Source organism: Melospiza melodia, chromosome 5 (genome assembly GCF_035770615.1).
Source record: "Melospiza melodia melodia isolate bMelMel2 chromosome 5, bMelMel2.pri, whole genome shotgun sequence".
NCBI lineage: Eukaryota > Metazoa > Chordata > Aves > Passeriformes > Passerellidae > Melospiza > Melospiza melodia.
This window is the reverse complement of record NC_086198.1, coordinates 16742455-16761846: the sequence shown is the minus strand read 5'-3', so window position 1 is coordinate 16761846 and position 19392 is coordinate 16742455. Positions and strand designations below refer to the sequence as shown.

The 19392-nt window shown below is 37.1% G+C and overlaps 1 protein-coding gene across 1 annotated transcript in view; it reads left to right on the top strand.

Annotated features, from left to right (window-relative positions):
• Nucleotides 1-19392, top strand: part of CENPE (centromere protein E) — a 39017-nt gene that overhangs the window by 14637 nt on the left and 4988 nt on the right. The window contains exons 20-39 of the mRNA XM_063157978.1: nucleotides 212-389; nucleotides 844-998; nucleotides 2410-2724; nucleotides 3540-3851; nucleotides 3997-4155; nucleotides 4649-4858; nucleotides 5373-5654; nucleotides 5766-5924; nucleotides 6695-6925; nucleotides 8891-9052; nucleotides 9978-10259; nucleotides 10371-10529; nucleotides 11299-11529; nucleotides 12724-12954; nucleotides 13841-14041; nucleotides 14120-14266; nucleotides 15475-15687; nucleotides 16869-17078; nucleotides 17605-17814; nucleotides 18884-19105. Coding sequence (XP_063014048.1) covers nucleotides 212-389; nucleotides 844-998; nucleotides 2410-2724; nucleotides 3540-3851; nucleotides 3997-4155; nucleotides 4649-4858; nucleotides 5373-5654; nucleotides 5766-5924; nucleotides 6695-6925; nucleotides 8891-9052; nucleotides 9978-10259; nucleotides 10371-10529; nucleotides 11299-11529; nucleotides 12724-12954; nucleotides 13841-14041; nucleotides 14120-14266; nucleotides 15475-15687; nucleotides 16869-17078; nucleotides 17605-17814; nucleotides 18884-19105 — 4269 coding nt within the window. The remainder of the gene's footprint in view (nucleotides 1-211; nucleotides 390-843; nucleotides 999-2409; nucleotides 2725-3539; nucleotides 3852-3996; nucleotides 4156-4648; nucleotides 4859-5372; nucleotides 5655-5765; nucleotides 5925-6694; nucleotides 6926-8890; nucleotides 9053-9977; nucleotides 10260-10370; nucleotides 10530-11298; nucleotides 11530-12723; nucleotides 12955-13840; nucleotides 14042-14119; nucleotides 14267-15474; nucleotides 15688-16868; nucleotides 17079-17604; nucleotides 17815-18883; nucleotides 19106-19392) is intronic.

The window sequence follows — 19392 nt, the reverse complement described above, 5'->3', positions numbered from 1 at the left end:
TAGTAGCAGCAGTTGTGGCCCTGAACTCGAAGGCATGTTTTCTTAGAGGACTCTGACAGGAATGCAATTAAGTTGTGCCTTAGTCTGCCATATTTATCAAGGTCAAAGCTGGTCAGAGTGACAACAGAAAATGTACCAGATGCATTATTTAAATGTCAAGTACATAGACTTTTACTCTGTGTGACTTATATGTTGTATTGTTTTCCTGAAGAATGAACTCTTAAATGACCATAACCAAATGCAAAAGGATGTCCAGTTATATCAAAGCCAAATAGAAGCGGGAAAAGCCAGTTACCGAAAAATGCAAGCTGACTTGCAGAGAGAGCTGCAATCTTTATTTCAAGAAAACACAAGACTAACTTCACTGATGGAGGGTAAAGTTCCAAAAGGTACTGGTCCAAGTGGTGCCTTTTCCCTGCTCCCTCTCTCCTCCCCTTGCCCTGTAATGGTGGGAGGATAGGCAAGGCTTTGGCTCTTGTCTTCTTCAATATATGGAGACTCTGGTTAGTATAAAGCAACCAAAATATCTGGTATTGCTGGCATGGAGGAACTACTTGAGCACTTCCTTGAGCATTCTGGAAAATTGCGGCTTGCAAAATATTTTGCACTGTCAAGTTAATGAAGATTGTTAGAGAGAATCTAAGATTAACTGGATATCAACCTAAGAAGTGCTGACTGCTTTTCTGACCAGGAGATTTGTCTTATAATTGCTGGCAACAGTAAAATGTACTTCTCTGTAATTAAAACAATACAACATCCAGAATGAAATATAAACATTCTGCTTAAATTAAGATATGCTCTTTTATCTTGCACTTGCTTATTAGTTTAAACTGCATTTTCTAGATTTGTTTTCTCGTGTGGAGCTGGAAAAAAAGGCAGCTGACTTAAAAGGAGAACTAGAAAATGCTTTGAAAGAGAATGCACTTCTACAGAAACAAGTAAATGAGCTATCAGAATTTCAATCGCTACCAAATACAGTTGAGACACAAAAGAAAGAGGTAAAAAAATCTAACTTTTTTTCTTGGTTTTGTATTGTTCTTCACTGGTAATGTACTAATGGAGGCCTATTGGATATGAAGCTTTAAAGCCAAAAGTTGTCATGAGTGAATCTGAGATTTTACAGTTAAGTTTGTTAAATTGTTGCTTCTCAGTTATTTAATATTTGTTCTGAGTAATAAGTTTGCTTAGTTTAATATGTTTAGTCACTGACTACTATAATTATGCATTATTTTCTAGTCCAGCCTTGCATGTCTATTTGGTGTGGTCACCACTGACAACTGAATGTAGAAATATAATGGTGTTTGATCCTGGGCACTATTTTAGGACTGATTTTTTTTTTTTTTGTGTAACTGGACAAAGAGAAAATGTCAAGATCTCATAGCAGAAATTCTGCTTGAGAAGTTAGAGATGTACCTTTCAAATTCTGGAAAACTTGTTAGGAAACTTTTTTATTTCCTAGCAGGTAAGGGATTACTAGACTAAGTATGCTGCAAAGGTTTTAAAGGGTTGGTGTGCAAACACTTTCTAGCTTTCTTTGGTTTAAGAACCACTTGCACAGTGAAAATTATTCAGGGCAAGTAATCTACAAACTTATTAATGCTTTGTCTACTTCCACTAATCAACAAAATGTAATTAAATGTTAACAACTTTCTCTATATTGATGCCTTAAGGTTTTAGCATTTCTATTGTTCAGATTCTGTACTGCATTAGTGTATGACTCTGAACTCTATATGAAACACTAGTTAGCTGTCTTCACATTTTGGTCAGACTGAACAATCCTTCTGGGCTTGGGAACCAAGGTCAAACCACTTACCTCAGGCCCTGGAAAATATAAACAAAAGTCAATCAGGGAGGGGAGGCAAAAGCAAACCAGGGGAATGTGTCTTTTACCTGAAGCTATAGTTGGACAATTAACTTCTGATATGCAAACAGACCAAGCTTCTGTCTGAGAAATCTTGTGACTGTTGTTCATCTTGGGTGTAGCCTCTGCCAGGCTTTTGCACTGCCCAAGGTGAATTCTTCAAAGCCCTTTAATAAATACCTACTTTATTCTCTAACTCTGTCTTGTCTCTGTTCTAAGTAGCCAGTCCAAGGCATCAGTATCATCAAGAAAGTATTGATAAATGTAGAAATTCAGTTTAGGAGTCCAGTCTTAGCTCAAACATAGGAAATAGGAAGTATTGAAGAACATCTAAAGAGTTAGAACAGAGATTTCAGGACTTAGGAATCCTTCTCTTTTAAAGATTCTTTGCTAGACAGTTCCTCCCAACAGAGCAAAACCCAATGCATTGTGTATGTTTGCCTGCACTTTATTTCCTACATCTTCATATGTACCTGGTTTTTATTATTTAGTTCTGACAAAGACTGATTTAGAAACCGCTATATATTAATATTGTTTTCTGTTGGCAGATTGTTGAAAGATGTGAGGAGTTACGCTTATTAAAATTGGAAAATGAAAAGCTGCTTTCTGAAGTAGCTGATAATGAAATGAGACTTAAACATATGTCTGAAGAAATTGAAAAATCAAAAGACAATCTCACAGATGTACAATTGAAATATACAAAGTGTGATGAGGAATATGTAGCACTTAAACAGCTCCATGAAGAAATAGAACAAAAATACATTGCTGCATCAGAAACTAATGAACAAATGAAGCTCCAAATAGAATGCCTATCTAAAGAAGCACAAGAGTCTAAAACAATTTTGGATGAAGTGAAATTAGAGGTCAGTGTCAGCTTGCTCCTTTTTACATATGAGACTTGAGGAATTAATTTATAGTGCTAAAAAAAGCTGTATAAAACGTTTTTGGAGAAATACTCTGAAAGGTATAAATTACATGATCACTGGCTTCCCCTGGCATGCGTGGGTGCTACTTACTCTGTGCCAAGACTATTGAAGGCTTAGTCAGCTCAATGGACTCTTTTTGTAGGAAAAGAAATGTAATTGCTCTAGATTCTTCCATAATTGACCTTTTAATGCTTCTTTTCCCATTCTTAAGTAATACCTTTATTATGTAAGTTTTTTTCTATCAGTGCTGCTCTCACCTACTCTATATGAAGGCATAGAAACAAAGTTTCCTCTTTGGAACTGGAGACCTTTTAGAACATGAGTTTTTTCAAACCAGAGGGAATAGCAACAGAAATTGACCATTTGGCCAGAATGGAAAAAATATAAAAAAAATTTAAAGACAGGGAAGTGAAGCATACATATTTTTGACAAAGCTTTGGGCACTGCTCTGGCTGTCATATTCCAACTATGGCTTTGATAATTCCTAAGCTATGCTACAGTTTGATGTGTATGTTTTAGTAAGACTTTTGCTACTAAGGAGCCATCACAGGAAAGTTCCATAAACAAATGCTTATTAATAGTGGGCAAGAGTGTAAGTAGTGACTTACAGAGAAATCATGACCTTGCTAGATAGCATCTTTCTTCCTTTCTAAGCTCATAAAATTTCATTATATGTACTGTGAGAACATGTACATATAATGGAGTTCTGCATTATAATGCAAGTGTCTGTCCTTTTCCTTTGCACACTGAAGCTCTCTAGCAAAATGAAAGAACTGGAAGAGAAAGAAGCAGAGCAAAAACAACTTCTTGAGCTAAGAGAAAATCTTGTTCGGACTCAGCAGAAGTTAAAAGAACTGGAGCAATTAAAAGACAAGGAAAGGATTAGTGAAGTGAGACTGGAGGCCAAAGACTTGGAGATCCAGGCAGTCTTGCAGCAGCTTACAGAATGTCAGGAAGAAATAAAAACTCTAACCCAGGAAAGAGATGACCTGAAGAAAAAAGAGGAGTTTCTCCAAGCTGAAACAGAGCAACTCAGAGAGGATATAAAAGACACTGTTTCAATGGTAGGAGAAGGACTTCTAAATTATATTAATATTGAGGAGAATATAGGAGTGGGAGTTTCTGTGGTTGTTTTTAATCAAGGAATGCCTACTAATACTACAAAATACATGTATTTTCTTTGTGGATTTTCTCTCTTGTATTCTAAAGAACATCTTGGCACATGAAGATTTGAGAAATACACAGAATTCTCTGAAGGAATCCCAAAAATCTGTCAAGAAGTTGGAACAAACTGTTTCTGAAAAAGAATCTCAGATTCTGAGTGTGGAAGAGGCACTAGGGAAAACCATTAAAGAACTCCAAATACAGGTAAAACTTTATGCAATAATTAAAACAAGGCCAGTTAATCTGCTTCTAGTCTCTTCTGCATCTCTCTTTCTTAAAAACTTTCTGGGCTCTTAATAGAGAGTGTGCAGGAAAAGAGTACTGCCTAATCCAAGTCTTGACCAGCTGCTGCTGTTTCTGTAGAGCTTCAAGGGGTAATGTACAGTCAAATTAACTTTTGCTTAACTTGTGTGCCCCATGGTTGTGGATTTGAGTGGTGGCATTGGATAGGAAATGGAAAAGGAGATGAGGGTTACTTAAGTGTAGAAATGAGGCTGATTTATATTTAAAATAGAAATTTCATTATTTATAACAGTCCCAATGAGAACTGTAAGATATGATTGTCAATGGCAACTCAGATCCCAATATAACACAGAAGCCTGTTATAAATACTGTAGGAGAGTGAATGAAACAAAACTTTGGCATTTAATTTTATATTGAATTCATGAAAATGCTGTCTTTGCATTTTTTTAAATAGATCTCAGAAATGACAGAAGAAATGAAAATCATCACATCAGAGAGAGATCAGCTTGCTGAGGAAAAATCAGAAAGTAATACCTGTAGAGAAAGTGATCAGCTTCAGGTGCAAAAGGAACAAATCATTTTTCTTACCCAAGAGAACCGTTCATTGCAGGACAAGCTGGACAGTTTACTTTTGAAAACAGAGGAGTGTGGGGAAGGAACTTGGGTAATTATGCTAAAGCTGTAATGGGAAGCTTGCTTATTTAAACTTTTGCTTGAGTGAAAAAATTGCAAAACACACTGCAGAAAAGGGTCGAGGTACTTTACTGTACCTCATTAAACTCCAAGTTTATTATGGTTTACTTGAGATATAGGCCACCCATATTATTTACATAAATAAATGTGTATATATACATATATATGGACATTCAGTAGGAGAAGGACTATAAATACAACACATTAACTTGATACAGGATAGTAATGATATGTACTGTTCTGCAAAGGAATGATGTATAATTGAGTAGATGAAGCTAAAAACTCATCTGAAAAGGGTGGATTAGTTGTTCCAAAGTAAAGGTAGAACTTTTTTACTGACACTGAAAGGGACATTGCACAGATGACTTCTAATTGTAATTGGATGTGCCTCTGACTGTTGTACATAATGAACCTGTCAAAGGTGTCAGATACGCTTTTCCTAAAAGTACTTCCTGCACGTGTTTACTTGAATCTCTTAAAAATAGATACCACAGACTCAAGGACAATCCATGGAGCAAGAGTTATTGCTTCTGAGAGAAGAGCTGAGCCAGGCACAACAGAAATTGCATGAAATGGAGGAAGCAAAGGCCAGTGAATATCAAGGGGAACCTGAAAAAATGGAGAGAACAGATGTTATTCCAAAACCACATGACTCCCAGGAAGTCAGCATCCAGACTGAAAGAGATGATGAATTTAAAATGCAACTGGAAAATCTCCAGAATGAGAGAGACCAGCTAAGAGAAATGCTACAGGAGACAATTAGCAAGGTAATAAAAGTAGCTCTCTCCCCATAGGAGAACAGCTGTAGTGGATTTCTTCAATTTTTGGAAGGGTGGTTTAGGTGTCAATGTGTTAATGTACTTTTATTGTGTCCAAAGAACTCAGAGATACAGGAGGAGTTGAGTTGTACTCGTGAATGTCTTGCACAGCAGCAGGAGAAGATTGTGGAGCTGAAAGGAAGTATTTCAGAGAAAGAAAACCAGCTCTCAAAGGTGCAAGGGGCATTGAAGGAGAAAACTGATGAGCTGCAGCAGAAGGTCAGAAGCAGTTTTGTCAAGAAAATTACAAGTTCTGCAGGGTTTGGTGGTCCATGTCTACTGCACGCTTCAGTTTCTAGAGCTCCAGTAGATGGACTAAAGAATCCCTTTATTTATAACTAAAGATGTCTTGGTGCTAAATGAATGAATATTATTTAGTATCAAAAATACACTTTAAACTCTCTCTCTTCTCAGTCTTACATTTTATACATTCCAATAATGTCATTTAGCTATCTGATTCTGAAGATCCTTGAGCAACTTTAGGAGAGCTTAGGTCATGTTTTAATTTATTACTCTATTATCAATTGGTTCTTTGCTTTTTGTTTTCATGACCGAAGCCAGTGTGGATTGTAGGCTTCATTTTTAACTCTCAGTAATGTCTCCTGTCTACTATAGATAGACCAACCAAGGCATTTTTATGGATTTACAATGTCTTGCATGTTTTCCCACATTTTACTTCTGCCTTCCACTGAGACAGAAGCACTGACATTTGACTGGCTTTTAAGAAAAATTTTGGCCTACCTACAGCAGGAAACAACTGGGGGTATTATTTTCCTTAAAAAAATCCATTTACAACAACCCATATGTACAGACACTGCTTCTGGATGATGATCCAACGACACTCTTCAATCTAAACTTCATTGCTGGGACAAGAAATCTTAGGAACATATAATGTGACTGGTTGTATTTTCTCCAAAGCATCAAGTTATTTTTGCCCATGCAAGAGGTGATTACAAATACCAATCCTGCTTTGGATGTGTTCTTTGCAGCTCACTGAAGTCACTGAAAACCTGACTCGTGTCTCAGCTGAGTATGGCGACCTCCTGGCAGAAAAGCAGCAAACTGAAAGGGCAATGAGTGAGCAGCTTGAGAGAATCACTTCACTTAACAAGGAGAAGGATGAGCTTCAGCACATGGTAGAGACTTGTAAGGAAAGGGAAGAACACTTGTTACAGGTTCAGAGGCAGTCAGAGACTTTGAAGGACAGCCTGACAAACAAGGTGAGGAGTTTTGGTGTTTGGTCACTATTTTGTATTCTGATGTTTTCTCGATGGTGTGCCAAACACTTTCTTCACCTAAATCCTATTTAATTTTTATTTCTCAGATGATCATTTTTGTGCTGGCAAGCGAACATGAACTTGGGTGAAGGGATTTGTCTAAATTTGTTTACTGATATTTAGCAATAACATCCTTATCTTGTCTCAGATTTGTAACCATGATTGGATTGGTTCTTCTTTGCAATGAATGTGAATTTACCTGAGTGCATATTTAATACAGTAATCTTTAATTGCAGATAGATTCCCAACTTTTTGAAAGGCACTGTGTAGACAGCATGAACTTAAATGTGTTTTGAATCTTTGGTGCATTGCACCCTCTCAAAGGTGCAAGGGGCATTTTAGGAAAAAACTAATGAGCTGCAGCAGAAGGTCAGAAGCAGTTTTGTCAAGAAAATTACAAGTTCTGCAGGGTTTGGTGGTCCATGTCTACTGCACGCTTCAGTTTCTAGAGCTCCAGTAGATGTACTAACGAATCCTGTTATTTATAACTAAAGATGCCTTGATGCTAAATGAATGAATAGTTTTTGGAATTAACAATGCACTTTAACCTCTCTCTTTTTTCTCAGTGTTAAATTTTATACATTCCAATAATGTCATTTAACTATCTCATTCTGAAGGTCTTTGAGCAACTTTGGGAGAGCTTAGGTCATGTTTTAATTTATTACTCTATTATCAATTGGTTCTCTGCTTCTTGTTTTCATGTCCAAAGCCAGTGTGGATTTTGGGTTTTATTTTAGCGTATTGTGATGTCTCCTATGCATACAGCGATGGAGACATTTTTATGGATTTACAATGTCTTGCATGTTTTCCCACATTTTACTTTTGCCTTCCACTGAGACAGAAGCACTGACATTTGATTGGCTTTTAAGCAAAATTGGGGTGGGTTTTTTTGTTTTTTTGGCTTACTACAGCAGGAAACCACTGGGGGTATTATTTTCCTTAAAACAATCCATTTACAACAACCCATATGTACAGACACTGCTTTTGGATGATGATCCAACGACACTCTTCAATCTAAACTTCATTGCTGGGACAAGAAATCTTAGGAACATATAATGTGACTGGTTGTATTTTCTCCAAAGCATCAGGTTATTTTTGCCCATGCAAGAGGTGATTACAAATACCAATCCTGCTTTGGATTTGTTCTTTGCAGCTCACTGAAGTCACTGAAAACCTGACTCGTGTCTCAGCTGAGTATGGCGACCTCCTGGCAGAAAAGCAGCAAACTGAAAGGGCAATGAGTGAGCAGCTTGAGAGAATCACTTCACTTAACAAGGAGAAGGATGAGCTTCAGCACATGGTAGAGACTTGTAAGGAAAGGGAAGAACACTTGTTACAGGTTCAGAGGCAGTCAGAGACTTTGAATGACAGCCTGACAAACAAGGTGAGGAGTTTTGGTGTTTGGTCACTACTTTGTATTCTGATGTTTTCTCGATGGTGTGCCAAACGCTTTCTCCACCTAAATCCTATTTAATTTTTATTTCTCAGAGGATTTTTTTTATGCTGGCAAGCAAACATGAACTTGGGTGAATGGTTTTGTCTAAGTTTGATTTCTACTGATATTTAGCAATAACATTCTCCACTTGTCTCAGGCTTGTAACCCATTGGATTGGTCCTTCTTTGGAATGAATGTGAATTTGCCTGAGTGCCTATTCAATACACTAATCAGTAATTGATCCCGTATTCCACCTTTTTGAAAGGCAATGTGTAGACAGCATGAACCTAACAATTTTGAATCCTTAGTGCTTTGCATGCTCTTTGAATAACAGGTTTGGTTTGGAACATGTTCTACTTTGGTTGTACTGGTTTAATGTTATGAACACTGTAGGAGAGTGAATGAAACAAACTTTGGCATTTAATTTTATATTCAATTAATGAAAACGCTGTCTTTGCATATTTTTTTAATAGATCTCAGAAATGACAGAAGAAATGAAAATAATCACATCAGAGAGAGATCAGCTTCAGGTGCAAAAGGAACAAATCATTTTCCTTACACAAGAGAACCGTTCATTGCAGGAGAAGCTGGACAGTTTACTTTTGAAAACAGAGGAGTGTGGGGAAGGAACTTGGGTAATTATGCTAAAGCTGTAATGGAAAGCTCGCTTATTTAAACTTTTGCTTGAGTGAAATAATTTGCAAAAGCTGCAGACCATTAAAGAGCAAATTTATTGTTTACTTGAGGTATAACTACCAATATATTTATGAATGTACGTCTGGTACCAGAATGTGACAAATGTTTTTCTGTTAGTAAAATATTGGCTTGATTTAGGATGGAGATGTTCTGCATTGATCTGCTCATGGATATAGTTCTTATAATCAAGTAAGGTGAAGTTAAAATTTGCTTGTCTGTAGAGTAATTCTGCTTTTTTAAAGCATAACTAGAATTGACTTTGTCCTTTCTCAATGGAAGGGACATAGCAACCAACACTTTCTATAACTGCATGTGCTGATTGCACCTTGGTGTGTGGGGGAGTGTGTCTGTGTGTATATATATATATATATACACACAAACACAGGCACATGTATATATAATGTAAACTTCAAAAGAAAAGTATTGTATGTGCATTTATTTTAATATTGAAGAGGCCTTGGACAAATTTCAAGTAAATAATTTTCTGGGCCTACCTAGCATTTTATACTTTTGAGACTACAAATAGAGATGAGGTCTCTAGTTTTAAGATGGGAGAGGTTTGTTGCTGGGCTTTTTTGTTGCTGATATTCCCTCTATGCTTTAAGTATGATAGTGAAATACTGCTTCTGATAAATTCTTTTAGAAGTGTTTGCTTCAAGTTTTATTTTCACATGTCTCTTATTTTACTAAAGAAACTTAAATTTAACATGGACTTTGGTCAAATTTTAATACTCTAAAAGAAGTACAAATCTGTCTAAAGCAGTGTTGCTGTCTGTTGTACATAATGAACCTGTCAAAGGTGTCAGATACGTTTTTCCTAAAAGTACTTCCTGCATGTGTTTACTTGAATCTCTTACAAAATAGATACCACAGACTCAAGGACAATCTATGGAGCAAGAGTTATTGCTTCTGAGAGAAGAGCTGAGCCAGGCACAACAGAAATTGCATGAAATGGAGGAAGCAAAGGCCAGTGAATATCAAGGGGAACCTGAAAAAATGGAGAGAACAGATGTTATTCCAAAACCACATGACTCCCAGGAAGTCAGCATCCAGACTGAAAGAGATGATGAATTTAAAATGCAACTGGAAAATCTCCAGAATGAGAGAGACCAGCTAAGAGAAATGCTACAGGAGACAATTAGCAAGGTAATAAAAGTAGCTCTCTCCCCATAGGAGAACAGCTGTAGTGGATTTCTTCAATTTTTGGAAGGGTGGTTCAGGTGTCAATGTGTTAATGTACTTTTATTGTGTCCAAAGAACTCAGAGATACAGGAGGAGTTGAGTTGTACTCGTGAATGTCTTGCACAGCAGCAGGAGAAGATTGTGGAGCTGAAAGGAAGTATTTCAGAGAAAGAAAACCAGCTCTCAAAGGTGCAAGGGGCATTGAAGGAGAAAACTGATGAGCTGCAGCAGAAGGTCAGAAGCAGTTTTGTCAAGAAAATTACAAGTTCTGCAGGGTTTGGTGGTCCATGTCTACTGCACGCTTCAGTTTCTAGAGCTCCAGTAGATGTACTAAAGAATCCCTTTATTTATAACTAAAGATGTCTTGGTGCTAAATGAATGAATATTATTTAGTATCAAAAATGCACTTTAAACTCTCTCTCTTCTCAGCCTTACATTTTATACATTCCAATAATGTCATTTAGCTATCGGATTCTGAAGATCCTTGAGCAACTTTAGGAGAGCTGAGCACATTCTGTAATTTATTACTCTATTATCAATTGGTTCTCTGCTTTTTGTTTTCATGTCTGAAGCCAGTGTGGATTGTAGGCTTCATTTTAATATATAGGAATGTCTCCTGTCTACTATAGATAGAGCAACCAAGGCATTTTTATGGATTTACAATGTCTTGCATGTTTTCCCACATTTTACTTCTGCCTTCCACTGAGACAGAAGCACTGACATTTGACTGTCTTTTAAGAAAAATTTTGGCCTACCTACAGCAGGAAACAACTGGGGGTATTATTTTCCTTAAAACAATCCATTTACAACAACCCATATGTACAGACACTGCTTCTGGATGATGATCCAGCGACACTCTTCAATCTAAACTTCATTGCTGGGACAAGAAATCTTAGGAACATATAATGTGACTGGTTGTATTTTCTCCAAAGCATCAGGTTATTTTTGCCCATGCAAGAGGTGATTACAAATACCAATCCTGCTTTGGATTTGTTCTTTGCAGCTCACTGAAGTCACTGAAAACCTGACTCGTGTCTCAGCTGAGTATGGCGACCTCCTGGCAGAAAAGCAGCAAACTGAAAGGGCAATGAGTGAGCAGCTTGAGAGAATCACTTCACTTAACAAGGAGAAGGATGAGCTTCAGCACATGGTAGAGACTTGTAAGGAAAGGGAAGAACACTTGTTACAGGTTCAGAGGCAGTCAGAGACTTTGAATGACAGCCTGACAAACAAGGTGAGGAGTTTTGGTGTTTGGTCACTACTTTGTATTCTGATGTTTTCTCGATGGTGTGCCAAACGCTTTCTCCACCTAAATCCTATTTAATTTTTATTTCTCAGACGATCATTTTTGTGCTGGCAAGCAAACATGAACTTGGGTGAAGGGTTTTGTCTAAATTTGTTTACTGATATTTAGCAATAACATCCTTATCTTGTCTCAGATTTGTAAGCTTGATTGGATTGGTTCTTCTTTGCACTCTATGTGAATTTACCTGAGTGCATATTTAATACAGTAATCTTTAATTGCAGATAGATTCCCAACTTTTTGAAAGGCACTGTGTAGACAGCATGAACTTAAATGGGTTTTGAATCTTTGGTGCATTGCACTCTCTCAAAGGTGCAAGGGACATTGACGGAGAAAACTGATGAGCTGCAGCAGAAGGTCAGAAGCAGTTTTGTCAAAAAAATTACAAGTTCTGCAGGGTTTGGTGGTCCATGTCTACTGCACACTTCAGTTTCTAGAGCTCCAGTAGATGTACTAAGGAATCCCTTTATTTATAACAAAAGATGTCTTGGTGCTAAATGAATGAATATTATTTAGTATCAAAAATGCACTTTAAACTCTCCCTCTTCTCCATCTTACATTTTATACATTCCAATAATGTCATTTAGCTATCTGATTCTGAAGATACTTGAGCAACTTTAGGAGAGCTTAGGTCATGTTTTAATTTTAACTCTATTATCAATTGGTTCTTTGCTTTTTGTTTTCATGTCCGAAGCCAGTGTGGATTGTAGGCTTCATTTTAATATATAGGAATGTCTCCTGTCTACTATGGATAGAGCAACCAAGGCCTTTTTATGGATTTACAATGTCTTGCATGTTTTCCCACATTTTACTTCTGCCTTCCACTGAGACAGAAGCACTGACATTTGACTGTCTTTTAAGAAAAATTTTGGCCTACCTACAGCAGGAAACAACTGGGGGTATTATTTTCCTTAAAACAATCCATTTACAACAACCCATATGTACAGACACTGCTTCTGGATGATGATCCAGCGACACTCTTCAATCTAAACTTCATTGCTGGGACAAGAAATCTTAGGAACATATAATGTGACTGGTTGTATTTTCTCCAAAGCATCAAGTTATTTTTGCCCATGCAAGAGGTGATTACAAATACCAATCCTGCTTTGGATTTGTTCTTTGCAGCTCACTGAAGTCACTGAAAACCTGACTCGTGTCTCAGCTGAGTATGGCGACCTCCTGGCAGAAAAGCAGCAAACTGAAAGGGCAATGAGTGAGCAGCTTGAGAGAATCACTTCACTTAACAAGGAGAAGGATGAGCTTCAGCACATGGTAGAGACTTGTAAGGAAAGGGAAGAACACTTGTTACAGGTTCAGAGGCAGTCAGAGATTTTGAAGGACAGCCTGACAAACAAGGTGAGGATTTTTGGTGTTTGGTCACTACTTTGTATTCTGATGTTTTATTGCTCATATGCTAAATGTTTGCCCAAACTCTTTTATTTTTATTCTCAGCCTATCAGCTTTATGGTTGGTAAACATACATGAACCATGGGCAATGGATTTTGTCTACATTTCTTTATTGTTTTTTAGGAATAACTTTGTCTACTGATCTCAGCCTTGCAACCTGTTCAATTGGTCCAGTTTTAGAATGAACGTGAATTTATCATATGTGTGCATTTTTAATATAATTATCAGAAATTGAACATGTCTTCCACCGTTTTAAAAGGCCCCCTATATATATTCTGGACTTAACTGGGTTTTGAATAGTTGCTGCTTTGCACACTTTCTGAATGCCTGACAATGTTGTAAAATCTTGGACCTAATTCTGGTCTACTCATGCTTTTCATATTGTTTCCTTTGCAGCTTTTCACCTGTCAAATTTTTCCTTTGTAGATGAAGAAGTGTAATTGAGGATTGCTTCAGTTTAGCAAATATTACTCTCCAATTGAGGAAATGTAAAGATATTGTCCATCTTTTGTGCTCATCTTTTATTTATTTTAATTTTCTTATGATATAGACATAGGTTGATTCCCTTTTCCTTTGATTCCACTTGTTTACAGAAAACCAAAGTCGACTGATATAAGCTTTTTGGGTGTCATGCTGTTCCTCTTCCTTGTAATTTTTTTCTATGTGATTAGAACACCAGAATTATTTTTCAACTTTTTTTCCCGCTAGTGTGATTTTTAGTGATTAAGATTTGCGATTTTTGTATTTGACACAACTGATTTTACTACTTCATAGGGTGTGTAAAGACCACAACCATCAACTTGTGATTTGTGTTTTTCTCCACTGTTCATTGTAGATTCAACAGTTAACTGAGACATTAAATAGTGTCTCATGTGAGAAGGACCACTTATTAGCTGAAAGAACTAATCTCTCTTTACAACTTAAAGAACAAATCTCATCAGTTAGTCAAGAAAGAGATGAGCTACAAAAACTTCTTCAGGACGTCAGGTCTGAGCGGGACCAGCTCAAGACAGAATTGCAAAGAAATTCTGAGATGGTGGGTGTTGCAATTTGCATACCTGAGTCATTCATAACTTCTCATCTGAACTGGTACTTAAATATATTTTTATTTTAGTGTGTTGAAACAAAGGCTAAACTGGAAGATGCTTTAGAACAAATGAAGCAGAGAAACCTGAACAATATGTCCATTCAGGTAAACCCAGTGGATATTGCAGAGCAGGCGGCCAATGACAGCTTGACAGACAAAACATTGAAAATTAAGGTAAGCTTATTTTTCTGTTTGTTTTAAGGATGCATTTAGAAACTGAATGACACTTGTCATGGAGCATAAGCCTTTTGTGCATTATGTCTAAAGTGGTTTGAATGTGTTGCTAAGGTGCTGCCTACCATGGGATCATTTGATTTGCTGTTGTTGTTCAGTGGTTGCACATCAACTTAATGCTCACAGAATATCTCACTTGCTTTCATTACTGTCCAGGCACCCCAATGAAAATAACTAGTCATACAGGCTCATAGAATCATTTAGGTTGGAATCTATAATCTCTTAGATTATAGATTCCAGCCCTTAAACCAGCACTGCCATGATCACTGCTAAACCGTGTCCCTAAGTGCCAGGTGTACAAATGTTTGAAGTAGCTTCAGGGATGGTGATTCCACCACTTCCCTGGGCAGCCTGTTCCAGAGGTTGGCAGCCTTTTCAATTCAGAAATTTTTCCTAATAACTAGTCTAAACCTCCCTTAGTGCAACTTATCACATATTACTGGAGACAAGAGGCTGACCCCCAAAGAGGGCTATGCCCTCCTTTCAGGCAGTTGTAGAATGATAAGATCTTCCTGCAGTCTCCTTTTCTCCAGGCTGAAACACCCCCAACTCCCTCACCCACAGGACTTGTGCTCCAGACCCTTCCCCAGCTCCATTGCCCTTCTCTGGACACTCCCCAGCACCACCATGTTCTTTTTGTAGTGAGGGGCCCAGAGCTGAACACAGGATTTGAGGTGTGGCCTTGCTAGTGCTGATCCCTTTTGTAGTCCTGCTGGCCACACTATTCCTGACACAAGCCAGGATGCCCTTGGCCTTCTGGGCCACTGGGGAACACCCTGGCTCATGTTCTGCCAGCTATTGACCAGCACTCCCAGCTCCTTTCCTGCTGGGAAGCTTTCCAGACACTATTCCCCCAGCCTGTAGCACTGCATGGGGTGTGTTGTGACCTGGCAGTTCAGCTGTTGAACCTCAAACAGAAGCACTTTGCCTGGGTAATTATCTGGGTTTGTGCCTGGATTGGTGTTTTTGTCATATCCTCATGGCAAGTCAAAACTGAAGTCTTAATCACAATAACTTTTCCTGTTGTAAAACCAGTATATACTGTAGGGGTTAGTCCTGGAGTCAGGTAATTTATTTTATGCTTCTGTTTATAGCTAATCACACTTTTCCTCATTGTGAACAAATTAATCTGTTTCTCTTGCATTTAGGAGCTTCTTGAGAAATTCCCAAGTATGGGGAAGAGATATGAATGTCTCTCTACAGTGTCTCTTAAGCTGAAGAGTGAACTGAACAGTCAGAAAGCACTGCTAGCTGTGGTACTGCCTCAGCTTCCACTGGAGCAGAGTAAACAAGTCAAAATGCTTCAAACTAAAAATGAGGATATTAACACTCGTCTCCAGAAATTATTGACCAAATTGAAGGTACCAACTTATAATGCTGAATATGTGGATGCTTCATATTGTTTGGATTTGGGTTTGGGGTTTCTTAAAGTAAACTCTCAATGGTAACAGCTAGGATTTTATATACCCTAGCTTTGGGTTTTGAGAATCCATACATTGGAGAAAACAAGCTGAAGAGTAATTGCTTTACAGTCATAGAAAATGTAAATCAAACTTAGTTTTTAACTGTAGTTGCTGCTTTGCACAGAATTATTTCATTAATATTATTCCATTTTAATTGGAAAATGGAGTTTCCTTTCTGTACTAGAGTACAGAAAAATCAAATAAATCAAATAATAGGTGACTATTTCTCCGTGGGGGGAAAGAGACATGCAAGATGGCTTGGAGATGCATCCTTACTCTGCAAAACTGCCCAGGTAGTTTGATTTTACAGCCTTCCCCCGTTTGGAATCAGTTTTTCCATTGGGCTAAAATTATTAGCAAAAAGGTTAAGGGTAGTTGGGGAAGAATTCCTGTTAACGTATGCAGAGGTACAGTGAATGACAGTTTTTTCTGTTTCTTTTATTTCCCATGAAATACTAAGGGCTGGGGGATTTTTGGTTAGAGCATGGAAACATGCAGAGACCTAGAGAGAGGGGCTGAGGTTCTTGAGAGTCAGTGATGTCTACAAATAACCATTAACGTGGAAGCTGAACTAATATTCCAAAGGGTCTCATTTTATAACTTAACACAGACACTGTAGGTTTAATTTTTTCCATAGTTGGCTTTTAACTTTTATGGTTAAAGATGTTTAAGATTCAACGAGTGAGCTCTGCTAGAATAAAGTTTTAAATCAGCACAATGATATTATTCTTATAGAGATCATCTGCACCTTTCACAACTCCAAGAGAAAATAAATATAACAAAGAACACTTTGTTTTTCAAAGTTTAGATTTGTGTAAGACTGTCTCGGCCTTTTAGACTTCTTGACTTTTTTGGAGTCTACAGCAAATAGCGTACTGGACAAGTGCTCTCAGCTAAAAGGCTTACATGCCATTACTATAATGCACATGTGAACCTGATTTTCTTAGTCATGTTAGTTATCTTGGACATTTAGAGGCTCAGAGAGTAAGTAGATTGAATTATAAAATACTGTATTTTAGCTGGATGCAGGGTACCATTTTAAAACAGGCTCACTGATAGATTCTGTGCTTCTGCAACAGCTTCTCTTCAGCTCTGTTTGCACAAAGAGAAGAGAATATCACACTACTGTTCACAAGTATGAAATGGAATTGCTGGAGGAAAAGAGAAAACAAGATCACCTACAGTCCCAGATTCAGTGTCTCAGGAACATTAATTTGAAGCAGAATGAAGTATCATCTCAAGGGTTAAACAGCTGTGAAGGACTGCAGAGTTTCTACTTGGATGCAGAGGTAATATTTGGGGAAAAAAATAGACAATAAAAACTCATTCCAAGGCATGGGGTCATGTGGTGGTGGGAATCTAATGGCATTGGCTTTATCTGTTAAAACTTCTTTTAAGGGAGGGGTGAAAAAATAGAGATATTTTTTATGCTGCTAGTTCTATAATAAGAAGGTTTTGCTTCATAAAGTAGCTGAAAAAAAAATTATTACGTTAGAAAATAGTTGTGACTGTTATTTACCAAATTGCCCTCTATATTACATACTATTCAATACCAAGATAACTTGTTCTAAAACAATGGAATAAACTTTTGCTAATAAGCACTTCCCCCCCACCCCCCCTTTCCACCTGTCCTAGGAACATGGATTGTCTTCTTGCTTTCCCAATAGGGTGTAATTTTAAGTCTAGCAAAACTCCTTTTAAATGATAATTAGATGCTAAAATAGACTCCCTGCTACACTGATGAGAGGACAGAAGGTATATTTAGACATGTGATAATCAAACCAGTACTTAAAATTTAATTCCCTTTTTTTTAAGAGCATTCTCAAAGATGTATCAGAAATGGAAAATGAACTTCTCTGCATAGAAGCAGAGTTAGACCAGGAAGCAAGTGCTAGAAAAGAAACAATACAGTTCTGGGAAGTTTGTTCAGAAACTCACTGGGATACAGAGGAATTGAAAGAAGAACTAAAGAAAGATAATGAAAGACTCCTGCAAATCTTTAAATTCTGGACTCCTAAAGTGAAGGTAAAATTAAATGTTACAGAATCAGAGATCTATTTTGTGTAAGCACTGCAAATGCCTATGATTGAAAACAAAACACAAAAAAGGCTCTTAAATCATCATTCATTTATTATCAGCATTTACTCATACTTCAACTGCAAAATGTAGGAATATTTAAAAGATTTTCAAAAGTTTTTTTAACTTGAAAAGTTGCTTTCTAAAAGACTTTCTAGTTAATAAATGGGAATAGGGTTGTTTATTTGGGGTTTTATTACTCTGAATTCTGAAAAATGTTGCTTTTCTTGCCAAACTTTATCAAAACTACTATAGCCATTTTTGACTCAGTCAAATTTATATTTGCACTCTTTTCTTTCTCATGCTTACCACTTGCCTCTTTTGGAAATCTGGAGAGCATTTTTCAGGATTTAGTGCACTATGAACAGGATTTCACAAGATTTCATCTTTCTGATTAAATCTTAAGTTTAGCCTATTTTTATAAGTTTCTTCTGTAGAGTCAATAGTCTGTCTTGACACTTTTAGGATTTTGCAGTGTTGGCAAGGTTTTCACAAGAATTCCCTACCCTAATATTATGTAGATCAAAGCTTTTAACAAACAAAAATCTAGTAAACATTGTCATTTTCTGACAATTGTGAAGTTTTTATTTATCTGACATGTTAAACATGTGGGTTTCTAGAATAGTCCAATGTGCCGGTTTCATTCCCTTTAGTCAGTGAATACATTCTAGTAAGAAAAATCTGTGAATAATTAGGTTTTCTCTGGCTGACTTTCAAGAAGTCTTCCCATTATAGTTCATTTTGTTTCTTTAATATTAGAGTTTCAGTTAATGCAGAAATACTTGTAAACCTGCAATACACTATCATCGTGTCTTGTGCCCCTTCCTGCCTCCTGTTCTTTTGTAAATTAAACTGTTCTTTGAGTGATAATGATACTATTTCTGACAGCAAGCATTGTCAAATGGGGCACTGAAACAAGAATGTGATAATAATGCAGGCTAAGGTACTTCCTGTTTCTTCACTTGCCATATTTCTAGCAGATTAAAAAAATATTCTGTGTAATGCTTCTGATTTTCAGATGCTCCTTGAACTTTCTTCAGAACTGGATGCCAGAACTGCTGATTATAGTAAAAATGCTGATGTTGAATTAAAACAAAGAAAAGAGAAAAATGAAGAGTTGCTTCAGGATCTAAACACTCTAAAAGAAAAACTGGCCCCTGGTGGCTCTGCCAGTCTGGCATTAGAAGAAGAAAATTATAGGCTTCATAATAAATTAAAGGCTGCAGAACAAGATAAAAAGGTACCAGTACTTGCTTCTGAGGAAAGCTTCTTTAATGCTTGCTTTCTAAGGGAGAGTACTCCAAACTGAAAATAAGGATTGATGGCAACTGTAAATCTATGCCACCACAATACAAATAGAGTATACTTTATTTCAGTAGCTCTTTTATTTCCAAAGTGCAATTTTGAGCTCTTGCCTGTAACATGATTATTTTAATGGCCTGATTTCTGTACACAAATAGATGTTGAGTTTAGAAATTGATATGAAAGCTTTTATTTGCTTTGGAAGTATTGACTTTAATAGGGTGA